The 27,192-nt window shown below is 25.7% G+C and overlaps 9 protein-coding genes across 9 annotated transcripts; 5 read left to right on the forward strand and 4 right to left on the reverse strand.

The window, feature by feature from the left end:
• Positions 1–33: 33 nt before the first annotated feature.
• On the reverse strand, positions 34–1,148 carry DICPUDRAFT_154791 (porphobilinogen deaminase; the record flags this gene model as incomplete). Its single annotated transcript, XM_003290251.1, has 2 exons — positions 34–727; positions 883–1,148. 2 exons carry the CDS (start codon positions 1,146–1,148, stop codon positions 34–36), a joined length of 960 nt encoding a protein of 319 aa, XP_003290299.1.
• Positions 1,149–1,353: 205 nt separating this feature from the next.
• On the forward strand, positions 1,354–2,253 carry DICPUDRAFT_154792 (uncharacterized protein; the record flags this gene model as incomplete). Its single annotated transcript, XM_003290242.1, has 1 exon — positions 1,354–2,253. One exon carries the CDS (start codon positions 1,354–1,356, stop codon positions 2,251–2,253), a length of 900 nt encoding a protein of 299 aa, XP_003290290.1.
• Positions 2,254–3,074: 821 nt separating this feature from the next.
• Positions 3,075–5,668, forward strand: DICPUDRAFT_98640 (uncharacterized protein; the record flags this gene model as incomplete). Its single annotated transcript, XM_003290243.1, has 1 exon — positions 3,075–5,668. One exon carries the CDS (start codon positions 3,075–3,077, stop codon positions 5,559–5,561), a length of 2,487 nt encoding a protein of 828 aa, XP_003290291.1. The 3' UTR covers positions 5,562–5,668.
• On the reverse strand, positions 5,648–8,531 carry DICPUDRAFT_98641 (uncharacterized protein; the record flags this gene model as incomplete). Its single annotated transcript, XM_003290252.1, has 5 exons — positions 5,648–7,057; positions 7,126–8,017; positions 8,096–8,271; positions 8,347–8,423; positions 8,500–8,531. 5 exons carry the CDS (start codon positions 8,529–8,531, stop codon positions 5,799–5,801), a joined length of 2,436 nt encoding a protein of 811 aa, XP_003290300.1. The 3' UTR covers positions 5,648–5,798.
• Positions 8,532–9,108: 577 nt separating this feature from the next.
• Positions 9,109–10,703, reverse strand: DICPUDRAFT_49097 (calmodulin-binding protein ThyB). The gene is made up of 4 exons (XM_003290253.1): positions 10,477–10,703; positions 10,279–10,406; positions 10,046–10,139; positions 9,109–9,971 (listed from the first exon to the last, which is right to left on the reverse strand). The coding sequence occupies exons 1-4, from the start codon at positions 10,540–10,542 to the stop codon at positions 9,555–9,557; spliced, it is 705 nt and encodes a 234-aa protein (XP_003290301.1). The 5' UTR covers positions 10,543–10,703; the 3' UTR covers positions 9,109–9,554.
• Positions 10,704–11,422: 719 nt separating this feature from the next.
• DICPUDRAFT_154796 (uncharacterized protein) lies at positions 11,423–13,370 on the reverse strand (the record flags this gene model as incomplete). The annotated part of the gene is made up of 2 exons (XM_003290254.1): positions 11,423–12,984; positions 13,166–13,370. The coding sequence occupies 2 exons, from the start codon at positions 13,368–13,370 to the stop codon at positions 11,423–11,425; spliced, it is 1,767 nt and encodes a 588-aa protein (XP_003290302.1).
• A 1,448-nt stretch (positions 13,371–14,818) lies between these two features.
• On the forward strand, positions 14,819–15,790 carry DICPUDRAFT_154797 (uncharacterized protein; the record flags this gene model as incomplete). The annotated part of the gene is made up of 1 exon (XM_003290244.1): positions 14,819–15,790. One exon carries the CDS (start codon positions 14,819–14,821, stop codon positions 15,788–15,790), a length of 972 nt encoding a protein of 323 aa, XP_003290292.1.
• A 326-nt stretch (positions 15,791–16,116) lies between these two features.
• Positions 16,117–23,285, forward strand: DICPUDRAFT_49103 (uncharacterized protein; the record flags this gene model as incomplete). The annotated part of the gene is made up of 5 exons (XM_003290245.1): positions 16,117–16,268; positions 16,351–17,042; positions 17,117–17,256; positions 17,336–19,569; positions 19,642–23,285. 5 exons carry the CDS (start codon positions 16,117–16,119, stop codon positions 23,108–23,110), a joined length of 6,687 nt encoding a protein of 2,228 aa, XP_003290293.1. The 3' UTR covers positions 23,111–23,285.
• A 1,052-nt stretch (positions 23,286–24,337) lies between these two features.
• On the forward strand, positions 24,338–27,072 carry DICPUDRAFT_98645 (uncharacterized protein). The gene is made up of 4 exons (XM_003290246.1): positions 24,338–24,655; positions 24,727–25,421; positions 25,490–25,909; positions 25,973–27,072. The coding sequence occupies exons 1-4, from the start codon at positions 24,604–24,606 to the stop codon at positions 26,966–26,968; spliced, it is 2,163 nt and encodes a 720-aa protein (XP_003290294.1). The 5' UTR covers positions 24,338–24,603; the 3' UTR covers positions 26,969–27,072.
• Positions 27,073–27,192: the final 120 nt, after the last annotated feature.

Below are 27,192 nucleotides of genomic sequence, written 5' to 3' on the forward strand. Positions count from 1 at the left end.
TTTAATAGTATTTATTAATAATTTTTTATTTTATTAATTTTTTTTTGGTAATTCTGATAAAATTTCTTTTGAACCTTTTTTAATTAAATCAGCGGCAATATCTTTACCTAATTGTTCATATTGTTCTACTGGACCTTCAATATATGATTCTATATATTTTGAACCATCTAAATTTAAAACAATACCTTTAATTTCGAGGATATTGTTTTGATTAATTTTAGTGACAACACCAATTGGTACATGGCAGCCACCTTCTAATTCTCTAAGCATACTACGCTCAGCTTTGCAACGCATCATTGATTCGCTGTGATTTAATGGTTCTAAAATTTTTTCGATGAATGGGTCATTTTCTTTACATTCAATACCTAAAGCTCCTTGACCAACTGCATAAAGTGAAATTTCATCTGGAATAACTTGTGAGATACGATCAGTTAAGTTCATTCTTTCCAATCCTGCAACTGCTAAAATCATACCATCATATTCGCTGTCAACTGCATCTAATTTATTGAATCTGGTATTTAAATTGCCTCTAATATCTTTAAATTGTAAATGTGGATATGATTTCTTTAATTGTGCAACTCTTCTTAATGATGATGATCCAATTAATGCACCATTTGGTAAATCTGATAATTTACAATCCTTACCATGTTTTTTAACATTTGCAATAAATGCATCTGATGTACTATATCTTTTTGTAATTGCACCTAATTTTAAACCATCTGGTAATCTATAAAGTATAAAAAAAATCAATATTACTATCTAATTTTATTATCCAATTTTTTTTCCAACTATTCAATAAATAATTAAAACAAAATTATATTTAATTATTGGTTATATATTTGATTTTAATTTTTTTTTTTTTTTTTTTTTTTTGATTATTACCTTGTTGGTATATCTTTTAATGAATGAACAGCTAAATCGACTGAACCATTTAACATCATATCTTCTAATTCCTTTGTGAATAAACCTTTATCACCAATTTTTGAAAGTGAAACATCTAAAACCTTATCACCTGTAGTATCCATAGTTTTAATTTCAACCTTGATATTTGGATTTAATTCTTGTAATCTATCTCTAACCCATTCTGTTTGGAGCATAGCTAATTGTGATTTTCTTGATCCAATATAAACAGTATTTCTTTCGCTCATTTTATTTTTTAAATATTTAATATTTATACAAACGATAAAAAAAATAATATGAGTGTGATATTTCGAATTAAAAAAAAAATTTTAAAAACAAAACAAAAATTAAAATTTAAAATTATTTTTTTATTTTTTTTTAAAATTATTTTTTTATTATTTTCATTTTTTTTAAAAATAAATTTTATTTTTCAATTATTTTTAAAAAAAAAAAATGGAAAATGAAATATATAAAAGGAAATATGACGATTATGATGAGGATGAAGAACAACAACAACAACAACAGCCACCATTAAAAAGATATGAATCACAAGAGAATCACCAATTAAATAATAGTTTGCAATATAAGAATTATAACTCAAATAGCAGCGATAACGAGAATGAATCAAACGAAGAATATACTAGCGATAATACTAATAACAATGAAAATAATGAAAGTATTGAAAATAATGAAAGTATTGAAAATAATGAAAGTAGCGAAAATAATGAAAGTAGCGAAAATAATGAAAGTAGTGGATTAAATTCGAGTAATAGTAATATAATAAATAAAACAGAACCTTTGGAAACAACTAAATATTTAATCCAATTTGATAAATCAAAACCAAAAAAAGAAATAGAACTATATAGCGAAGAAGATGATAGATATATTAAACAAGATTCAGTTTCATTACCACCATTAATAGATAATTTCCCATCTTTTCACCGTGAAAATCACCATGGTGGTCAAAGAAATAATAGATTTAGAAATAACAATAACAGCAACAACAACAATAATAACAATTACAATCGTCACCCTTCCGATAACCCCCCAATTGGTGACCCAAATGAACAGCAACAAAATAAAAGGAACTACCAAAAACAATGGCACCCCTCTGACAACCCAAATGAACAACAAAACAATAACAACAATAGAAACAGATATAACAACAATAGAAACCATCCAAAGCAATGGCACCCTTCTGATAATGAACAACAACAACAACAACAACATAACAATAATAATAGAAATTATCATCAAAGAAACCAACAACAGTGGCATCCATCTGATGGTCCACCTCCATCACATAGTAATAGATATAATAACTCGCCCCAGAAGCGTCACCCATCTGATTAAAAAAAAAAATAAAAAAAATTTATGTATATATTTTTAAATAAATAATTTGAATAATCAATTTTTATTTTTATCTTTTTTAATAAAGAGGTTAAAATTTATAATTTTCTTTCAAATAAAAAAAAATTATAAAAAAAAAGTTGGGGGTTAATTTTGTAATTTAGCTGTATTTTTTTTTATAAAGAGGTTAAAATTTTTTTTCATTTGAAAAAATATAAAAAATTGGGGGTTAATTTGTAAATTAACTCTATCTTTTCTCACCTCTTCATTTGTTATTTTTTTGGATCTATATATTTGGAATATTATTATTTTTAATATTGTTAATTTTTTCAAAATTTTTTTTTTTTTTTTTTTTTTTTTTTTTTTTTTTTTTCATTTATATTAACTTACCTCAAAAAAGAAATATAAATATAACAGCTTTATAAAGAATAACAATTACACACATTTTTATTTTCCTAATATATTTTCAATAGAAAAAAAATAATAAACATAGACCCCTCCCACACATAGACACACAAAGATAAAAGTATTAAAAAAAAATAATTAATATTTTAAATCTACTCCATAATCCTTGTATATTTAATATTTCTAATAATATATTAAAAAAAAAAATATTAAAAAAAAAGATAAACGCTAAATTTTAATATTGTAATATAAAACAAATATAAACAGAATAAATTTTTTTTTTTTGGTTGTCAAATTATTTAAAAAAAAATAGCTTCAAAGAGGTAATTAAAAATTATTTTTATTATAGATAGATAATAATAATATATAAATAATTAATTTAATTTTTTTTTACAAAAAAAAAAAAAGAAAAAGAAATAATGAAAATTTTTACAAACTATTATGAAAATAATGTATCTGTTTTAGAATCACCAGTTTTATTAAAAGAAATTTTTAGCAAATATGAATTGCCTCCATACAGTGACCAAACTTTAAAGAGTTATGAAAATGCAATATCTTTTTTACTGTTTCAGTCATTAAACAAAAGAAATCAAGCTATTACAGATAACCTTATAGAAAATAATGATATTCCAAAACTAAAGAACCTGTTGTTAAATGAAAATCAATTAAACAATAATACTTTAAACCTCACTTTTGAATTTATGTTTGAAACAATCAAAAGAACAAAGCCATACTATTTCGATAATGTAGAAAAAATATTAGACGTCCCATTCATATCATTATTTGAAAAATCAAGTAAAATATTATCAAAAAAGCTTTTCCCTAAAGAAGATGATGACCAAACTAAAGAAATACCGGAGGATCTTTTTGATGATGAATATATGGAAGATTTTTACTCAAACTCCCCCAAATATTTACAAATGGTATCTCTAATTGGCCAATCAGTAAAGAAATGTATTGAACCTCTGTTATTTAAGAAACAAGTATTAAGAATTATAGAGTTTGGTGGCGGCACTGGAACAACTTCAAAGGTTATTTGTAACGAAATTATGAATCTATTGGAAAAATACAAAAGCTCAAATGAAAACAGCAACATTTTATTAGAAATTGAATACACCTACAGCGATGTAAACCCAATTCTTATAGAAAATGCAAAAAAAGAATTTAAAAACTTCGACAATGAAAATTGTAAGATGGTATTTAGAAATCTCAATATTCAAAAATCTTTAGAATCACAGGGTATAAATCATAACTATTATGATATTGTGGTAGTAGAAAACGTTTTGCACTTTTTAAAAGATGCCGAGTATTCTATAAAACAAGTACATTTAATATTAAAGGGAAATGGTCACTTTATCTTATATGAATCTCCTTATCGTTCAGTAGTATTAGACTCAGTATATGGAGCATTCGATTTCTGGTGGGATTGCTCTGGAGACTATCGTATTGATAGATGTATTCCCCCCCAAAAGAACTGGATAAATTTATTAGAAAAGTACAATTTTAAAGATATGGTAAAAACAAATGACCTAGAGTCTCTGCCCTATATAATCCAATCAAAGAAGGTAGATAACAATGAAGAAATGGAATTTAATCAAATAATTGTTTATGGTGAATTAAACACTGATTTAAAAAATCAATTTTTCAACCTAATTATGCAAACCAAACACCATGAAATTTTAAATATAACAAACACCAGTCAATTTAAAGAAGTTAAAATAAATGACAACTCTACAATATTCTACATTCCAACGATTGAAGAATTAATAATTGAAGAAATTATAAAGAATTCGGATGATTATAACTATATTAATCAATATTTAATTAATAATAACCATTTAAATACCAAGCATATTATAGTTTCAACTTTATCAGCTAAAGAATCAAACAAATATCTAAACTCATCCATCATTGGTCTAATGGGTTTTTGGTTAAATTCAAACTGTTTCCTTAAGTTATACAATTTTGATTTTGATTTAGAATCTCTCAATACAAAATCACCACTATTAAACTGCTTTAAATATTTACACTGCAATCAATTAATAATTAGGGAGAATCAAATCTGCAATGAAAAATATAAAAAAGAACAACTAGCAATACAACAATCAAATGAAAGCATTCTTAATCAAGTCTATTTATTCATTGGTGATGTTCCTGAGAAAATTGCAAACCAAAGTAATATAGAAAAGTACCCATTAAACTTCAATGACTTTAAAGAAGAGGAATTTTTAAATCAATTTTCAAACTACAACAACTTAACTTTTATATTTACCCAAAATGAAAATCATACACTAGAGCAATCAATTCAAGATGTTAAACTTTTAATTAAACTAAATAACCTCTCGATAGATAATAAAATCAGCTTTAATAACTTTATAATTGAAAGTTTTGAAGGCAGTTGCAGCATGAACTCTAACTCTCTTAACTCAATTTTAGAATCGATTTCGAGCTATAGAAGATCTTGTAACAAAGTGTCCCTATTCGTATATAATCAAAACCTAACCCCTATCTCGGACCAAGTTGTGTCATCACCAAACCAACTTAACCACAATGTATATAACATCGACCAAATAGAATGTGTTAGTAGAGTTAAAAAAAATAAAATGGGTTTTTATTTTAATGAAATCTATTGCTCATCAAATACCAAAAACGAAATTATAGATATAATTAAAAAAATTTTCAATACTTGCAATATCGAAAACTATAACCAAACTCTAAATGAAAATTTCAAACTCTCCTGTTCGTCCAACAAAATACAACACTTTAAAGAATCAATAGACAATGAAATATTAAAGGATTCAATTAGTTTAGAGCAAGTAAATTCATTTTCAATTGAATCAATTATAAACACAATTTACATTCAACAATTAAAAAACTTTGAATTCTTTAGAAAAAAAACCAAATAAGCTATTTCACTTTTTAAATGTGTAAATTTTCCTCCCATAAAAAATAAAAATAAAAATATAAATTTAAAAAAAACATAATATTATTTAGTTTGTATTAATTAAAATTTAAAAAAATACATTTGAATTAAATAGATTCAATATTTTATTTTGTTTATTACCCTATGGATTAAGAAAAAAAAGTTGTAGTAAAAAAAAAAAAATCCAAAAAGGAAAATTATTTATATTTTTTTTTTTTTTTTATATTTGAATTAAATTTGAACATTTTTCTTTAATAAATCCACTAATATTTCTGTCAGTAAGAGATGAAGAAATATCCTCCAACACATTTGGTAAAACTGAATTTGATTCTGGAATATAATAAGGTTCATTTGAAAAGAATGGGTGGAAAACAGCATGTTGTGATTTAATTCTAGTTTGGGGATTAAATGATAAAAGGGAACATAAAAGGCTGTATGCTTCATTAGACATAGAGGTATGTTCATCCAAAGAGTTTTCTTGAATTGATGAACCATTGATGTTATTCTTTTTAATATACTCTTTAAATAATGATTGAAAATCTTTTTCTGGTTTACCTATTATATTTGTTAAAAATGGTTTATCTTTAATAATTGAGCTGTTTGGTTTTGGTGATGACTCTTTAAACTTGGAAATATTATTTAATATGCTACTAAGAGTAGTTTTTGATAATGATAAACCTTGAAGTGATCCCATAATAGCCTCGGTATTGTTAAGAGCACTGGTATCGATTTTGAATAAATTGTTTTTAAATAGCATCTCTAAAAAGATACAGCCAATTGACCACATGTCGAAAGCTTTCCAATCGATATCTGAAGATGATGATGGTGATGAAAAAGATAACTTTTCTTTCTCAAGCATGAGAACACTACAAATGAACTCTGGAGAAAGATAGCCATATGAAGATGGAGGGTAATTTGGAAATGAAATTGAACTGGAATTTGAAAAAGTTGATGCAGCCAAACCAAAGCTACATAATTTAAGTTGATTATCATTTAATAACAAAATACTTGTTGGTTTAATATCCCTGTGTACTAAATCCCTACTATGTAAATAATAAACAGCTGATATTAATTGATACAAAATATATTTCATATTTGCAAATGTGAGAGTTGTGGGTGAAATTTTATTGTTGTTGGTTTGGTTTGAAAGTAGAACGTACTCCAAATCATTTTGAACGAATGGTGAAAGTACTGAAAAGTATTTGCCACCATCATCTCTCGTAATTGATTCTAGTTTTAATATATTGCTATGATTTAAAGTGTATAATATCATTGGCTCTCTGAATGCTGATAAATCTTCCTCTGTTATAGTTGATGTGTAATAATTATAAAGCGATGATATTGCTGCTGTGTAACCAGAACCAGATTTTGGATAATTCATCGGTATTAATTTTATAACAAAATTATTGCCAGAGGATGTTGAAACTTTAAAAACCTGAGTGTTTTTATTTGATCCTCTTTTTTCCTCAATTTTAAAACCTAATTTTTTAAAATAGTTAATATATGATATAAATAATATAATATAAACTTTTGGTCGTATAACTTACTTTTATATGGCTTGGTAATATCATTGAAGTTTTGTTTCGAACCAATAAAATAACCTAGACCATTTGAAATTTTATTTGCTGTTGTGTTTATAATAGCTGGTGTGGTAATTGCAAATGAATTGCCTCTGCTGGTCTGATATAACTTGGCATCTTCCAAAGATTTTTCGTGTGCCTTCTTTTGTTGATTTAACATGTCAATTACAGATTGTGATCTACTTAGTTCTATACGAAGTGATGAAATTATACCTTCCAAATCCTTATTTTTCTTAAAGCCATTACTTGAATCATCTTTAAGAATTTCATAATTCTTTCTATAATCTTCGCATCTTGCTTGGGACTCTACTAATTTTTGTTTTAATGCTCTATTATTATCTACCAAACCAGAAATTTCATTATCTTTTGAACGTAAAATTGAATTATGCTCATTAAATTTGTGCTGGGTAAACTGTTCAATACCTTCCAACTTTTTTAGAATTTCTCTTTTTTCAAATTCAATCTTTTCAATTTGATTATCTCTATTTTGAATTGATTGCTTGGATTCCTGGAGCTTTGCAAATAATGAATTGATTTGATTGTTTAGCTCGGTATTTTTTGAAAAGTACTGTTGATTTGCTTCTGATAGATCTCTATTATTTTGTGTCATTGAAAGTATTTGCTGCTGTTGACCATCAAACTTTAATAAATTACTCTCTAAATCTCGAATCCTATCCTGTTCTTTTTTTTGTATTTCAGTTTCTAAATCTTTTATTTTACTTTTTGCTATATCTATTTCTTTCAAATGTTTATTTTTAAAATCCTCTAACTCCTGTATCCTTCTCCTATTGTCTTCTATTTCATTTAAATTTTCATTTTTAGCTTGATTTAATGATTCATTTAATTTTATATTTTCACCCTAAAATATTACAGTAAATATTAATATAAGTTTTTTTTTCTTTATTTTCTTTTTTTTAATAAATTTATAAACAATTACCTCTAAAATCTTTTGCTCTCTTTTTAATGATCTTGCATGTGTGTATAGATCATTAGATGTTTTACACTGAATAAATCCATCAAACTCTTCTCTGCAAATTGGACACAAATATTTATTCTTTTTTTCATCTGAAAACTCCATTAATCTTTTTATACATCCTGAACAAAAACTGTGCTCTAAAAATTAAAAAATGTATGCATTAATATAATTTGACTTAATTATCCAAACACAATTATTTTATCTATACTTACTACAAGGCTTTTCACCCTTTTTAAATTGCGATGAAAAAGGTGAACCATATTCAACAATCTCTTCGCTGCAAATAGAGCTAAATTATATATATATAATTAATATTATTAGTAAAGATGTTTTTTGTATACTATAACTCTAATTTAAAAACCTACCATTCTAAAAATTCGAACTGTTCGTCCTGCATATTTAAATTATTATTATTAATTGTCTCTTTACACTTTTTCTTTGTTTTTTTATTATTTATTATATTATAAATCGACTGTTTTAATTATCTTGTTCGTTTAATATTAAACAAACAATTTAAAATAAAAAATAAAAAATTATTTAAATAATAAAGCCAACAAAAAAAAAAAAAAAACAACTATAATACACTTTCTCTTTTACACACTATTGTATATTATATAAATAATAAATTATACAATAACATACACCTAAAACTGTACTATGAAAGAAAAAAAAAAAAAAAAAAAAAACTTAATGAGAATGGGAAAAACTTAATTAAAAAATTTTAAAAAAAAATAAAAAATAATAAAATAAAATTTTATTAATAAAATAATAAATAATAAAATAATATGTATAATTATAATAGAAAACACACCAAAACACACACAAACTTAATTAAAACAACCACTATAACACACCTTGTTAAAAAAAATAAACTATTATTAAAAAAAAAAAAAATTAAAATTTTAAAAAAATAAAAAATAAAAAAATTAAAAATAAATAAAAAATAAATAAAAATAAAAAACTTTAAAATTTTTAAAAGAATTTTTTCAATAATTTAAGTAAAAACTAAACTTAATTTTTTTTGAGAATATTTACAAAGTTTTTTATTATATGATTTAAAAACCATATTAAATAATTTAGTTGAAAAGAATGAGTTGTTGTTAGTAGTTGTTATTATTATTTGATTGTTATTGCGGTTGATCAAAAAACTAAAAATAGAAAAATATAAAATTTAATTTAATTTTTTTTCTTTTTTTTTTTTTTGATTTGTTTGTTGGTTCGGAAAACTATTATACAAAAAGGTTATTCTTTCGAAAACTATAGTGATTAATATCACTTAAACATATGATGTTTTAAAATTACAGAGCAATTTCTTTAAAAGGAAAAAGCAAAAGGTTTACACACAGCTGGGGGATGAGATTTTTGGTTGGTTGTTGGCGGAAAAACAAAAGGATAGTAGATTAAATATAATATTGACAGTTTAGTAGTCATTGTTTAAATGAATATCATCAACTGCCATATTTTGTGGACCATCTTGGTAGAATTGATCATGGGCTGCTACAACGGCACCGCTAAGAGCTTTGTCGTGAACATTACGAACTGATTTTAAGGTTTTCATAGAGGTGTCTTTATGGTAACAGCCTCTACAAACTGATATATATTTATCAATACCTCCAATCAACTCGATGTTATCATCATCGACAATACGTTTGGAGAAAGCAGCATCGTTATAACAAACCATACAAACAGCGGTCAATTTGGTGATAACTTCGGCTTTGGAGACTAAATCAATGACAGATGCAAAAGGTTTTCTTTGGAAAGTGCCATCTAAAGCTGCAATGATAACAGTTTTGCCTTGGTTTGCTAATTCTTCACTAAATTGAACGACATCTGGGAACTAATAGTTCAATAAATATTTTAAAAGATTAATAAAAATATAAATAAAAAAATGGGATATATATTAAGACTTACAAACTGTCCTTCATCAATACCGATGACGTCATATTTTTCAGCTTGTTCTCTGATATCTTCTAAAATTGAACATGGGAAAGCTTGGTAGTTTTGTCTGTTTTGTGTGAAATAAAAATGGCGCGCAAGGTAAAAAAAAAAAAGTTTAAAAAATTTAAGAAATTTTTTTGAAAAACATTAGTTTTTTTTTCGGATTTTTTAAATAATGCATAATATGCATTAAAATTGATATTTACTTATCGTGGGTGACTAAAAATGATTTATCAATATTATCGTTATATCTAGTATCTTTGCTATATTTGATTAATAAGCATTTCTTATTAGCAAAGTTAAATCTTTTAATTCTTCTAATAAGTTCGGTTGTCTAATTTTAATTTAAAAAAAAAAAAAATTAATACAGAAACAACATAACCTTAATTTTAATAAAAACATACTTTTCCACTGAACATTGGGCCAAAAATAACTTGAATTTTACCGACGACTGTTGGAATAATTGCCATTTTTTTTTTTAAAGTGTTGTTATTTAAAAAAGTTTGTAATTTTGTGTGTGTTTATAATTAAAATTATAATTTGTTATTATATAATAATGATATATTAATTATATCTAGATATTATATAAAAGTAAAAAGATTAGAAAGTGGTATGTAAATTACCGTGTGTGTGATAGTGTGATGTGTGATTATTAAAAAAAAGAAAAGAAAAAAAGAAAAAATTTGGCTTATGATTTGCAAAAAAAAAAAAAAAAAAAAAAAAATTAATTTAAAAAAATTAAAAATATTTTAAATTTGAAAATTTAAATTATTTTTGTCATTGCAACCGTTTTTAACAGCTAAAAAATGCAAGTTTAAAAATAAAAGTTTATAAAATTATAATTTTAAATATTGATTATTTATATATATAAATATGTAAATACCAAAAAAAATAATTAACGAAACAAATAATAGTTATATAAAAACAAATAATTTTATAATTTACCTTTTTGTGTGTTGTGGTCAATAATAACAAAATTTTTTTTTTTATTTTTTTAAAAAAAATCCAAAAATTTAATTTTAATTTAATTTATTTTTTTCGAAGTAATAACAAATTTAAAAGAAATAAAAACACTACATTATGTGTTAATTGGATAAATAGAGAAATGAAAAAATCAATTATATAAAGAAAATTATAATAATAGAAATAAATCTAGATTAAAAAAAATAAGAAATGGAAAAGAAATAATTAATTAACAAATAAATAAAAAATAAAGAAATTTTTTTTAAAATTTATAAATTATTGTATTTTTTTATAAATATTATTACTATTTTTTATTTTAAAGTTTTAACTTAATATTACTATTTTTATATATAAAATTTTAAAAGTGAAATAAAATTTTTTAAAAGTTTATTGGAGGGTTTGAACGTAAGCTAATAAACCTTTGAAGTTTGGAGTACCTAAACCAGTAACTGGATCCCAACCTTTGGTGGCTAAATAACCAGTTTTAGCGCAACAGGCTTCAGTACATTTATTGTCACCAGTGGTGATATCAGTGAAGGCGTTATTGTTTGAGGCGGCAGCAGCGTAGAGGACTGGGTTAATGAAACCGAGTGGTGATTTGTTGTTGTTGAAACGGTAGCTGTTTAATAAAGCAACGATAGCACCAAAGACTGGTGATGAACATGAAGTACCATCGACAACTTGCATTTGATCACCAGCAACGACGTAGTAGTTGTGACCTAAAGCAGAGACATCTGGGAAACCTCTGTTTGATGAGTTGAAGAAGTTTGAAGCTGGTAAAGCAACACCTGAGTTTAAGTAGGTTTCAACGACACTTGATTGCCATGATGGACGTGGGCTGTAGTCTGAGAAACCACCACCAGTAGTAATAAGAGCAGCTGGGTATGAACAGACGAGTTCGGAGGTTGAGGTGGCACAGTGGTGGATACCGCAAACTGGGATATCGCTGTTGTCACCGCTTGCTGATGATGATGGGGCTGATAACATAGTAGCACCAACTGAAGTAACCCATGGTGAGGCACCTGGGAAAATGGTTGAAATTGGTTTGTTTTTGTTGTTACATGATGGATTGTTGTCACCTGGGGCACCTTGATCACCTGAGGCGGCTAATAAAGTGATACCACGTAAACCGATCTTTTGGAATTCAGTGTTAACACGATCGACGTATTGTTCTGAGGTTTCACCGTTTTGGCAGTTACCAATACCGCTTTCGCATTGTAATGGTTCTGGCCAACCCCATGACATTGAGACAATGTATGGAGCTGGGTATTGTTCAGCAAGAGCTGATGAGAATTCGAACATCCAACCATCGACGGTCCAGAACCAAACTTGAGCAGTTTCGGCAATAGCACCACCATATTGAACATCTAAAGTTGATTCTAAATCTGGGTTAGTTGGTTGGAATGGACCAACGTTTTTAACAACATTGATTAATGGAGTACCGGTTTTAGAGGCAAAAGTATTTAAATCTTTTGGATTGTATGAACGATCGTCTGAGAATTCAGCTAAACAGAGTGAGGTATTTTTGTGGTTATTGTAACCAGTTGGGATACCATATAAACCTTGAATGGTGGCTGGGACAACAATACCTGGATCTGATGATGGTGAGGCTTTGGTGTTTAATTTGTGGGCTTTTGGACCATTCTTTAAGTGTGGTAATTCAGAAAGACCAGTGACAATGTGGACGTGTTCTCTGATTTCTTTTGGAAGGGTGTAGGTTTGTTTTGAACGAACTAAAGTTTGACCAGCTTTGTGGGCATGTTTGTAGTTGAACATATCAACAGAGAACATTTTTTCAACAGCTGAGACTGGAGCAGAGGCTTTGATGAAATCACTGTGAACTTCAATTGATTGACAACCGCTGTTTCTTAAGAATTGAGCAACTTGATCGACAACTGATTGTTCTGGGGCAACTAAAGCAAGGACTGATTCCATATCCCAATATTTACCTATTTTTATTTAATTTTATTCATATATTAATATTAATTTCTTTATTTTTTGATGATCATTATTTTTTTTTTTTAAAATTATTTTTTTTTAAATTCCTAAAAAAAACAATTGTTTTTTTTTTTTATTTCCTATTTATATTTTTTTTTTCTATTTTTATTTTTTTTATATTTTAATGCATACCGTAGTTTGGTGATTCTGGGTTTGAAACATCTAATAAAGTGGATTCGAGGACATCGAGGTTTCTTTGGTTAAGAGCAACATGGAAGTTGACAATTTCATGTTTGCCAGCTCTGTTGTGTTGGATCCAGTTTGAATCTCTGTTGAATGATAAAGCTGGGACAGCTAAACAAACAGAAATTAATACTAAGAGTAATAAATTTCTCATGTTTATATATATATATTATTTGTTATATAACAATTATTGAAAAAAAAAAAAAAAAAAAAATTTTTAAATTCAATTTCCTTTTGATTTTTTTTTTAAAAAAAAAAATTAAAAAAATTAAAAAAAATTAAAAATTTAAATAAAATATGCTTTGTAATTTTCCAAGGTTTTATGTGATAGGAGTCATGTTGTTTAAAAATTTGAGTAGATTTTTATTATTAATTTTATTATAATTATTAAAAAAAAGGAAAAAAAAAAAAAAAAAAAAAATTTATTTTGCAATCAGATACTATTGTTGTGCCTTTTCAACTTTTTTTTTTTTATTTTATTTTTTTGTGATTATAATCATAATATTTTAACACACTCACACAAAATCATCAAAATCAAAATAATTATTCAAGCTTTTTTATTATTTTTATTATGATTATTTTTTTGCAATTTATAGAAACAGGTGGTGGTTGTTTAAAACAAAGATACATAAAAAGAAAATAGCCCAATAATCCCAATTTTTTTTTTTTTTATTTTTTTTTCATTTTGTTTTTTTTTTTATTTTAAAAAATTACACAAAAGATTCTTTGAAGAAATAATTGTGTTCTAGAATTACAATTATTTCTTTTTTTTTTTTTTTTTTTTTTCTTGTTCCAAATAATTCCGATGCATAATACAGCTCATCAATTTTATAAATTAAATAATAATATAACAAATTAATAAATTATTTGAAAATGATTATTTCTATTTTAATAAAAAATCAATGATTATAATTTTTGGGGTTTTGAATAATTATACAAAGAAATTAATTTATTTGTTTAAACAATTATTATTTTTAAAATTATTAAAATAAAAATAAATAAAAAAAAATGGTTTTTAAAAAATTGTGTGTGTTACCACACAAACAATCTTTTTTTTTTTTTTTTTTTTAAAATTTATATAAAATGAAATGTTGGGTGTGACTATTTTTATTTATTTTTATTATTTATTGGTAGTTATAATTATTAGTTTTATTATTTATTACTTTATTTTCGGAACTATAGTTTTTAATATTGAAGTTGAGCATGTTTAATTTGATATCGTATTATTCCTATCAGTTCCGATAATATATGGTTATTCTTAATTTATTGTGTTATTATTTAAATTTAAAAAAATAATGATACATACACCAAAAATAATTTGATTTAAATATATAATGATACCCCAATTATCTTTTTTTTGTTTTTTTCATTTTTCATTTTTTTCATTTTTATAATTTTTTTATATTTTTTTTATTTATTTATTTATAATAATTGTAAATGTATAATATTGTATTAAAATCAATTAGTTAGTTTTTAAAGGTAAATAATATCACATATTAATCAAACATGTTATTTAAATAAAAAATTTTAATTTTTTTCTCATTTTCATTTTTATATAATTTTAAATATTTATAATTCCAAAACATATATTTATAAAACACAATGACAATAAATAAATTGATTTATTATTTATTGATTATTTTTTTTTTTTTACAATTGGTTTTTTCAGAATCTACAACAACAACATCCAAAGATAGTATTTTAGATAAATTAAATATTCCAAACGAAGTTTTATTAAATATTGGTTCAACTATCAAATTCTTCAAAGAGGGTCAATATATATTGGTAGACAAGTTTAATAACAGAGAAGTAAAGATAGATGTTAGGGATACTCCAATTGACTCAACTGAACACCAAAATGTTGTTTTTACAAGTATGCAATATCAGTTATCTGTATATGATGGTAGAGCTGCTGCTTCTAATGCTCCTGGTAGTCCTATAGCTACATCAACAACAACAACAACAACAACAAATGTCGATGCTTTATCAAGTTCATCAAATACCCCTGATGATTCTAATGCTTCTGGTGCTTTTATAAGAGCATCAATAACTGCTTCTACTGCTCTTGATTCTGGTAAGCCTTCATCTGTCTCGTCCACTGGTGGCTATATTCCAGCTCACTTAAGTGGTGATCATAACAGCAACAATAATAATAATTTCTTTGGTGATAGTTTTTATGATAGTTCCTCAAAAAGTTATACCGTTGATGAATTAAGAAGAATATTTTCAAATGCTACATTGGACAATAATAACAATAATAATACAACAACAAATATAACAAGGTCAAAAACAACATCAATAAATAATAATATTACAACAACAGCAACAGCAACAGCAACAACAACCACAACAGTTTTAAATAATAATATAACCAAGGAATTAAATATTACCCGTTCGCCAAAAAAAAGATCCAAGCCAATGCCTATTTTTTCTTCATCAATCGAAAATTTAAATTCAAACTCGAGTTCAAATTCAACAACCGAAGATCAGAAGGATAGTAGTTCCAACAAATTGGCATCATTATTACCAAAAACAATAGTTTTTATCTTTGTTATTTTTATTATTTTAAATTAAACCAATAAAGATTTATTCATTATTTACTTTTTATATATTTTAATTACCAAATTTGGATCAATTTATTGGTTGTGTGTTTTTAAAGAAAAAGATTCCCATTTCGCGGCAATTTTTTTTTTTTTGCATTTATAAATTTATTTTTTAAAATTTTTTTTTTTTTGAATTTATTTTTTTATAACACAAATAATAATTTAATTTTTTTTCTTTTAATATTAAATATTATAATATCTACACAGACGCATTTTATTATTTATCTTTTATTTATTTAATAAAATAATAAAATAAAATAATAAAATAATAAATAATTTATGTTTTAATAAATAATAATGTCTACAAAAATTGAAGAGATTCTTCAAATCATCGAAAATAAAGACGAGTTTCAAAAGTTAATACAAACAAGAAAGAATGATTACGAAAAATTGCAACAGGAAATTTTGTTGATTATAAATAATGTTTTAGAGGAATATATGGATAAAAAGTAAATAATATAAAATAGGAAATAGATAAAAAGGATACAGAATTAATTTTAATTTTTTTATTTTATTTATGTTTTCATTTAGAGATGGAAAAAGTTTATTATTAATATTAGATAGAATTAATAAAGTATTAAATGAATTATTTACGAAAAGAGTATTATTCAAAGATGGGTTATCGATTGTTTTGGAGAGTCAAGTTTTAATGTTAAAACAACTATCACAATGGCCAGTAACAAAGAATTCATGTTCATTACATAAAAAATGGATATTAATCGGTGGTGTATTTGCAGAGCAAAAAATGTTACAGAGATGCATCGAATCAATGAACGAATTTTTAAAGATACTGCCAGTGGTTCAGAAGACTTATCCAGATAGCGAATTCGATTATTTTGAAAAGACAACTGTTCATGCAATGTTTACTAAATTACAATGTTTTGAAGATTTAAAATTACTCCAGCAACCACCCAATTCACCACTATTTCAACATTTTATAGAGTCTTATAAACAATGGTTCCAGTGTCGTTTTGAAGTTGTTGATAAGCCAAATATCTACCATGATGCTTTATTTGTCAAATTTTATAATAGAACTGTATATATACTTCAAAGATATAAATCACCCGAAGATAACCTTCTCCCCAAAGATATTAGAGACTCTATCATTTTACACTGTAGTTTTTTAGCTTGGAGCTCACTTTCAAAAACTTTTTCACCACACAGATTCTTTGATAGACTATTAGTATTTTTATTGGCTGTTCACAAAAAAAATTATTATATAGGTAAATATTATATACACAAACATTATTATTTGGCTAATTATAGATTTACTAATGCAGCTTTTTTATTATAATAGAACCAAATTGTTGGAAAATTTTACAAGATATTTTAAATATTATTAAATCAAATTTATTTTCATCAATGATAACACAACCAACACTAGATCCATTATTTATTGCATCATTATCTGTTATTTCAAATTGGGCAATTGAGCTTGTAAGTAAAATAACTTATCCATTATCCCAGATTTTTATTTAAAGAGTATTTATACTAATAGTTTTTTATTTTTATTTAGAAAAATTATCAGTTTTTAAATGAATTGGTTGACATTCAAAGTGAATATATAAAAAGTAAAAAAGAAAATAGAGAAGTTATAAAATATTTTCAAACTGAAATAATAATATTACAATTGTATTTTTGGACAAATAAGACTTTGGTATTGGCAAATAAAATAAAGCAACAAAAGCAACAAGATGACTCAAACAACCCAGAAATGGAAAGAGAATTACACAAAACTTTATTAATGATACATCAGTTAACCGAAAAGGCATTGATGAATACAGAGTTTTTAATAGATAATACAAATTCAATGTTATTGGTAGATTCAAAATTTATTTATTTCAAAATTTTAGGTTTATTGTTACAAAGTCTAATAGAACAGGGTTTAATGTCAACATTTAAAGAGAAACAGTTTAAAATCGAAATATCTCAACAAATTCAATTGTTCAATCAGTATTATTTATTAATGCCTTCACTTGTAATTAAATGGATGCAATCATTCCAACAATCTCAAAAACTCTTACCTGTAAATAAAATGAATCCAGCCAATGTACTTTATATCGACGATTTCTTAAAGAGTTATTCGTATTCTCTTTATGAATACTTCAAGAGATTCCAAGGGGTTATACCAGACGATTTTAAATCTCAATTTAACGATATTAATCGTGACTTGCTTACTATTTCCTTAGAGTTCTGTAGCGGTAATGGTTTGGAGGAGCTTTCAAGTTTTTTCTATAATATTGGTACTCATTTTTATAAACTCACACAACCTCACGATTATCAATTAGCAATCTTTTACCTCGAGGGTTCAATTAAACTATTGGATAAGTCAATGCTAGTTATCAAAAGTAAACCTGCCTCTAATAGTCCAGCTTTAGTTGCCGCAAATGCATTGGCCATCGAACAACACTATGAATCTTTATCATCAAGCTTCTTTTATTTATCCCAAGTTTATTTAAAGGTTAAAAACTATTTAAAATCCCATCACTATGCAGTAGAATCAATTAAATCATTCCTTAGAGATAAGAAATCTTTTACAGAGGTAATTCATAATAACACCACTTCATCAAAGCGTAGATCTATTCAAGAGATTTTAAGAAATTTGGCATTTACTCAACTACACCTCTTTAACCAAACCCAAAAAACCAAATCAAACTATTCAGATCTTTTATTTATCAATGATATAGTCTCTATTGATAATAAGAGTTTTAATTTGGATTTTAAAATTCAACTCTACGATATGGCTCTTTTAAATTTTACAAATATTATCAACGAAATCAATGGTCACCAACTGCTATACATCCAAATTGACAAAATTTTAAATGCTCTTCCTATCGAAAGCCACCCAATACTTCATGGTAGATTTTTAATGGAAAAAGCAAAGGTTCTAAGATTCTATAATCCAGAGCAAAACGATATTGAATCAGTATTCCAACAATCAATAGATTTTATTAAAACAACTAATTTAGCAAGTGATCAACCATTCGAATCAGCAATATTTAATGAGTTGGCCAAGGTCCATTTTTGGAGAGCAATTACTTTTGTAGAATTACACCAAAATCAATGTAAAGATATTATTAAATATTTATCAAGTGATCAGGAAGAACAAAAATTAAAATCAAATACCCCATATCATCACGAAAGCGAAAGCGAATTATTTGTATACACTTCATCAACGTCCATTTGTAATTTTATTAAAGCAACTGACCAAAATAGATTCCGTTCACCAATTGGATCAGAGAATAGTATCATTAGTAAAGAGTTTAAGCTTTCATTAAATCTTTGGTGCAAGTTATTAGAATCATTAGTTAAACCACCAGCAACTGCTACAATTCCTCAACAAAAATCAAATTCTAATGAACCTTATATTATAGAAAACTTAAAATCATTCATCTCTCCACATACTACAATTTCACTTCTTTATAATATGGCCGATATATATAGTTTTGAAGGTGACTATGTTAGTTCAATATTCGCTTTAAAATTAGTTGTTGGCTTTGTAAAATGTCTTTTTTCATGTGGTTCACTTTGTTATCTTACAGAAATTTCAAAATGTTATAATTTAATAAGTTCTCACTTTTTAGAATTAAACAATATATCAAAATCAAAGTATTATTTAGAATTAAATGAAAGGCTAATTAAATCTTATCAACCAATTTTAATTAATGAAAAATTAGAATCTTTTCAATTAAATTATTCAATTCATTCCTATGAATTAAAGTATTATCTAAATCCTTCTGATGATACAGTGTAAGTATTTTATAACATATAAAAAAATTATAAAAAAAAAATTATTAATATTTATTTTATTTTTTTAAATAGTTGCAATGAAATTATTAATTTATATAACCAATGTCTAAAACAAATAGAAACAAATTATAAATCATTCGATATTTCGATATTTATGAAAATTTCAAAAACTGTATCAAATATTTATGTTTCACAAACCAACTCCGCCATGGCTTTTGTTGTTTCAGATAAATTAATTCAATGTATATTTACTGCTATGCCAATAGAGTCTATTGATTTATTAAAAGAGCAAAAGAAAGAATTAAAACAACAACAACAACAGCAACCACAGACACCTAACCGCCAAAATCAATCACCATCATCATCGTCATCGACTCAACCAACAAAGGAAATGTTTAGTTTACTTCCAGTTACAAGTAGTAAATGGGCATCTCTCAAAATATGTTTAGACTCGTTATTACACATTTCAAGTATATTTGAGCTTAGAGGTAGACCAAAAGAAGCTCAGTATTATTACGAAAGAGGGTTATTAATTGGTATTATTTATGGTTCAATTAAAGTTACATGTGAATTTCTTGTTGAAATTGGTGAGTTATTTTATTCAAAGCAAAATTATGTGGATAGTAAAATTAATTTGGAATTGGTTTTGTTTTTAATATCAAGACATTCATCTAAAACTGGTGTCATCGAACCATCCCTTCAAAAACCATCAATTCTTTCAAATATGCTCTTGGGTGATCTATATAGAAAACAAACAATTATTTCAAAATCAAAGCTCCATTATAAGAAATCACTTTCGCATATTAAAAATTTATATAACGACGAAAACCAATTATTATCAAAGTTTAACAATTTATTAAATATTACCAACGATTCAACACCAAAAGAGGCCAGATTAATTAAACTATTATCATCGAAGAGTACAGCAGCAGCAGCAAATTCATTGGTAAAGTCAAAGTCAAATTTAAAACAACAGCTACAGCAACAGCAACAACAACAACAGCTTATGCAACAGCTCGAGCAAGATGAACAGACAAATGTAATTGACCAAATCATTGATTCTACAGCTTGGGATAATAAAGGTTTTTTGAATATTGAAGAAATTAAAAATCATTTGTCATCTCTAGAACTCCGTATTAAAGGTAAAATAATTAAATTATTAATTGCACAAAAGAAATATGATTCAGCTATAGATTCTTTAGAACAACTTATCCAATCAAGAGATTCAGATCCAGAACATAAATATTGTAATGATATTACCCTATCAATTTTAGAATTTCATCTGGGTAGAGCATATTATCTTTCTGTAGATAGCGATTATAAAGATAAAATTTGGTCAAGAACCATTAGTGTAAATAATTTTAAAGTTCATCCATCAATTTCATCCGCCAGAGAGTTGTTACTAAGGTCATTTGATAGAGTCGGAAAATATAATTTGATAAAGTTAAACTCTCTTATTTGTAAATTCCTCGCTCTCACCACCGGTCAACTATTACCATTTGTAACTTGCCATTTCATCAATCTTTCTATTGGTATCAAAGCTAAGCATGACATGCAGTCCATTTTACATTATCAAAAATCAGAGAAGGTTATGAAGAACCAAGACCATTTATTATCTACTAAAGAATCCTTATTTTCCTGGAACGGTGGCATTGATATACCTAACCAACTTGGTGATATTACATTTACAAATAAATTAAAGAAAATCTATAGTACCGACCTTCCAACCGATTGGAGCACTTGTAGTTTGACTTTTGAGGATGGGCACTTTATCATCTGCAAATTGGTTTCAAACCAAATTCCAATTTTAATTAGATCAAAAATACCACTATTAAATAATGAAACAAACAGCAACAAATTATTTAGTGAAGAAATTAATAAGCAGGAAGAAGAAAAAGAAGATTGTAATGATAGTAAATTTATTGATAAAGAAGATTTAGAAGAGGAAGAGGAGATGGAAATGGAACTCGAAGAGGATTGTGATTCAACTGATACAGAAGAATTTGAAAATGTAAATTACATTAAATCATCGAAAGCAATGTCAATTGTTTCATCAGCTTCAAACGTTAAAATAGAAAGCTCCTATTTGAACCATGGCGATAATCTATCTGAAGAATCAGAGGAGGAAAAAGAAATTGATGAAGTTGGAGAAAATTTAATTTATAAATATAATATTTTAGATAAGATTAGGGGTAATCTCAAGGTTATTGAAAGTGAAAACTTGTTTAACAATAAAGAAAATACACCAAATGATAATGGAGATAGTAGAAAAGCATGGTTTTATAAGAGAAAAACACTAGAGTTCGAAATTGGGAAGGTGTTATCTTTGGTAGATTCTTTGTTTGGTCCATGGAAAACACTATTAATTGGGTCATTAGTAAATCAGCAAGTAAAAGAAAGATATGAACAAACCAGAGATTCATTAATGGAAATTATAAATAATCAATTATTTATTGAAAGTTCAAATAAAAAGACCAAAGGTATAAAGAAGTTTGATAGTGTTTTATTTGATTGCCTCTTTTATGGTTTCCCAATACTTAGTCAAAGAGCAATAACAGATGGTATTATAGAGTTGATGGAGTATCCAACCTTAGATCAAAATGCTTCTACTCTCGATGGTCATCCAAATTTTCAATCAATTATCGAAATTTATAATTTATTATCAAGCGAATGTAAGAAATGTTATCCCTCAAATACCTTTAGCCTCTTTACATCCAATAGTAACCAAGTTTTATCCACATCACCTCCAACTACACCATTAGCAAATTTTTCTGCCCCATCAATGACCGAATTTTTATCACAGGAAAAACAACCAATTGTATTGATTGTAGATAAATACCTTCATTCTATACCGTTTGAATCAATGGAACCATTAGGTCAACTTTCACTTTATAGATTACCATCATTTACATTCCAGAGATATCTTTGTTATGATCAACAATCAAATAGTTTCTCAAAGAAAATGCCAGTTATCGACCCAAAGAGTGTGTTTTATTTACTTAATCCAAATGGTGGCCTAAAAGAAACAGAAGAATATTTTTCACCATACTTTAAAAAGAAGTTCCCAGAATGGAGCGGCATTATTGGTCAAACCCCAAACAAGCAACAATATAAATCTGCTCTTGAAAACCATGATATCTTTTTCTATATGGGTCATGGTTCTGGTGAGCAATATTTCCGAGGCGATCGTATTCAAAAATTAGAAAAGTGTAGTGTTGCAGTGTTAATGGGATGTAAGAGTGGTCATCTCGAAGAACAAGGCGAATTCGAACCAACAGGTGTAATTTTAGATTTCTTATTAGCAGGTAGTAAAGGAGTTATAGGTAATGTTTTTGATGTTCCAACTTCAGATTGCGATAGACTCACCAAATCATTTTTAAATAAATGGTTTTTAGACTTAAAAAAAAATGAATGTCAACCGATGTCAATAGATATAAGTTTGGCAATTTCAATGGCCAGAAAATCATGTGAATGGAAATATTTGGTTGGTGGTTCATGTATAGTTTATGGTATACCAATCATATTAAAATCATTTAAATAATACTTTTTAATTCAAAAATAATAATAATAATAAAATAATAATAATAATAATAATAATAGTTTTTAATTCAAATCATTTTTATATTAAACAAAATAAAATTAATTTTTTATTTATATAAAATATAAAATAAAAAAAAAAAAAGAATAAAAATAATTTTTTTTTTCAATATAATTATAAAAAAAGAAATAAATATTTATTAAAAAGATTTTACAAATTTATTAAATATGTTCAATTTAATATTATTAATAATATGTAAAAAGAAAATAATTATAAATAACAATTATTCTAATTGTTTTAAAAAAAAAAAAAGAAAAAGAAAAAGAAAAAGTATTTTTGTTTAATGGATTTGTGTGTTCATGTATTCGTGTGTTAGTGTCTGTTTTTTTGTCTTTGTGTGGTGTGGGGTGATAATAAATGGGTGAATTTAAAAATTTTAAATAAAGGTATTAAAATTAAATGTAATGGGGTTTAAAATTTAAAAAATACTATTTTTTTTAATTTGGAATAGTAAAAAATATTTTAAACTAAATAAGCAGTAAAATTTTAATAATAAGGATAATACTAATCAAAAAATAATACATATACATATATGTACATATATGGTTATAATAAAAAAATATTTTTGATACCAAATAAACATTATTGGCAAAATTATAAATATAATAAAAAGAAAATAAAATAATTTTAACAAAGAAAAACAATTGAAATTTTATAACAATAATAAATTATGAAAAAAACAAATATAAAATGATATAAATAAAAATATTTTATTTTATCATTAAATTTTAAAATATTTATTTTAAAAAAATAATAAAATTAGTTGTTAAATAAAAAACAATTGTGTTAAATTTTTTTTAAAAAAGATATATTTAAACAATCATAATTATGTTAATTTAAATTTTATTTTTAATAAAAAAATAGTTATTTTTAACAACCTCCACATACATACTATCAAATAAATACAATCATTTTGTAAAATATAAAAAAAAGGAAAAACAGAAAACAGAGTATATATTTTATACAAAGGTTAAACCTTTTGATTTTTAAAAAATCACTTACTAAAAATAAAAACAATAAAAATTATCAGAATAACATTATATAAATACAGGTGTTTTTAAAAATTATTTTTAAATATTTAAAAATAAAATAATAAAGATATTTTATTTTGGGTTTAAATAATTATTTTTTTTTATTTTTCATTTTAATAAATAAAATACCATTACTAATAATAATAATAAAAATAATAATAATAATAATAATAACTATTGTGTTTAGATTTTTTAACAAAAAATAGAAATTTTTTATTTTTTATATACTATAAATTGTTAATTTTTTAATATAATTATTTTAAAATAATTTTGATTGTTGTACTTTTTAGATTATTAGTATCCCAATAAATTAAATAATAATAATATTTATAAAACAAAATAAAATAAAATCTATATTTTTTTTAAAAACATTTTTTAATATTTTTAAAATATATATTAAAAAAAATGATACAAAAATTAATAATTCTATTATTAATTTTTATATCTATAGTTTATTGTAAATATCTTTAATGAATCTATATTTTTAATTATAATATGTTAACTGTTTTTAATTTAATTTTAATATAGGCCAACCCAAAAACACTAGAATATTTCCGGTAACGATAAGAGATATTTCACCACTAACCAATCCAGATTATGAAATAAAAAACAACAATACAGTTGTTAAAGGAATTGTAAAACCAAAATTAAATCCCATTGACCGATCACCTGTTTATTGTTGTGGTGATAACCATGCACCAAGTAACACTGCAACCAATTTCGTAGTTCATAACCAATCAACATTCCATAGCTGGTTCCACGATGTACCAGGTGTAAATACCCCAGTCTATATTAACTTGGTATTCACCCAAAACGAAACCGACCCAAGAGTATATTACTATGAAGATAAATATTTTTTCCCAATTGATGGTAAAGGTTTCCAAGATCCATCATATAGAGGAAGAAAACCAAACGAACCAATTTATAAAGACAACAATGGCTTTGGTCACAACTACCACTTCTCTTTAGAAATGCATGCTTCTTTTACATATATTGGTGGTGAAGTATTTAATTTCAAAGGTGATGATGACGTTTGGGTCTTCATTGATAATAAATTGGTTATTGATTTAGGTGCACCACATACTGCAGAATCTGGTACAGTAAATTTAGATGACTTGGGTTTAAAAATTGGAAACCGTTATAATTTTGATTTCTTTTATTGTGAAAGACACACCTATGACTCCTATATTCAAATTACTACAAGTTTAGCATTAGAGTGCAAAGTAAGTAAAAATAATTTACCCTTTTTTATAATTAAAAAATTAAATATTTACCACTGTTTTTTATACAGTATACTGATTATTGCGGCGTTTGTGAAGGTACAGGAAAGTGCTGTAACCCAGATAGTTGCTATGGTAATCTTTCACCATGTGGTACCTGGGAGTGTCCACCACCAAAAGGCTTAGCACCAGGAAAAGACTGGAGATATAATTGCATAATGAATGAACCAAATTGTACTCTTCAAGATACCATGTGCAGTAGCTATGCATGCAGTCCAGATACAAAGAAATGTGAGGTTATTCAAAATAAGGATCCATGTCCCTTCACAAACTTCTGTGATAAACAAGCTTGTTCAGAAGAAATGGGTGGATGTTATGAAGTTGAAACCAAGTGCTTTTCTGCAGATCACTCTGATCCAACATGTTGGGCTACACCATGTACCAACAATACCTGTCAAGTTATAAACTTATGTAATGATATGAATCCATGCGTAAGTTTTTTTAATATTTCTTAAATTTTTTATTTTATATTAATTTTATTTTTTAAATATTAGACCATAGATACATGTATACCAGGCTTTGGTTGTTCACATATTAAAAATACATGTGATGACCACGACCATTGCACAATAGATACATGTGGAGTTGATGGCTGTGTTAATGAAAAGATACCAAACTGCCAACCTTGCGCAGAACCAAACCCATGTATCCCAGATCCAACCAATCTTTGCGTAAGAAGAGAATGTAATCCATATAATAGTTCTTTGTGTAATGATGTTGCGCTAACGGACTGTGATGATGGAAATCTATGTACCACAGATAGCTGCGATCCAAAGACTGGTAAATGCTCTAATGTACCTGTTGAATGTGAAGCAAAAGATGCATGTAATAAACCCCAATGTAACATGGCAACTGGTCAATGTATAATAACTGATGTTTGTAACGATGGTTCGATTTGTACCGAAGATAGCTGTTCACCAGATGGTAAATGTATAAATACAAAGATTACATGTGACGATAAAAACAAATGTACCAATGATTATTGTAAGATAGGAGAGGGATGCATGCACAGTAATATAACTTGTTTACCATCATCAGTTTGCGTTGTAGCTTCATGTGACCCCAAGTTAGGATGTGTTGAAGCACCAGTGATTTGTTCGTCACCATCTTTCTGTATGGTCGGTCAATGTGACATTAATTATGGCGGCTGTAACATCTATCCAAGAGTATGTGTTCCAAGTAATCCACATTGCCAATATGGTATTTGTGATAATGCTACCCAATCGTGTAAATTCAAAGACTTTGACCCACTTCCTTTTAGATGCCAATCTGCTGGTGTTAAAGCTGCGGTTGGTATAGGTGCTGCTGCTACAGCTGGTATTGTTATTGGTGGTGCTGCTGCATTAGGTTTAGCTATATTTGGAGCTAAAAAAGGTTATGACTCTTGGAAAGGTATGAAAAACAATCAAATGGCTGTATCAAGTGAAAATCCATTATATGAACCATCTCCACACCAAGGTACTAATCCACTTTATACCAATCCATCATAAAACTTTCTTTAAATTTTATATAATATATATTATGTTTTTTTTTATTTAGTCGATTAAATTTTTAAAAAAAAAATAAAATAAAATAAAAATTTTACAATTTTATTAAAAAAAAAAAAAAAAAGAATTCTATAAAATCATATAAAATAAAAATGGATAATAAATAAAAAATAATAATAGGAAATAATAAATATTATAATAAATAATATAATAATAATATAATAAAT

Source organism: Dictyostelium purpureum (assembly GCF_000190715.1).
Source record: "Dictyostelium purpureum unplaced genomic scaffold DICPUscaffold_215, whole genome shotgun sequence".
Lineage (NCBI taxonomy): Eukaryota > Evosea > Eumycetozoa > Dictyosteliales > Dictyosteliaceae > Dictyostelium > Dictyostelium purpureum.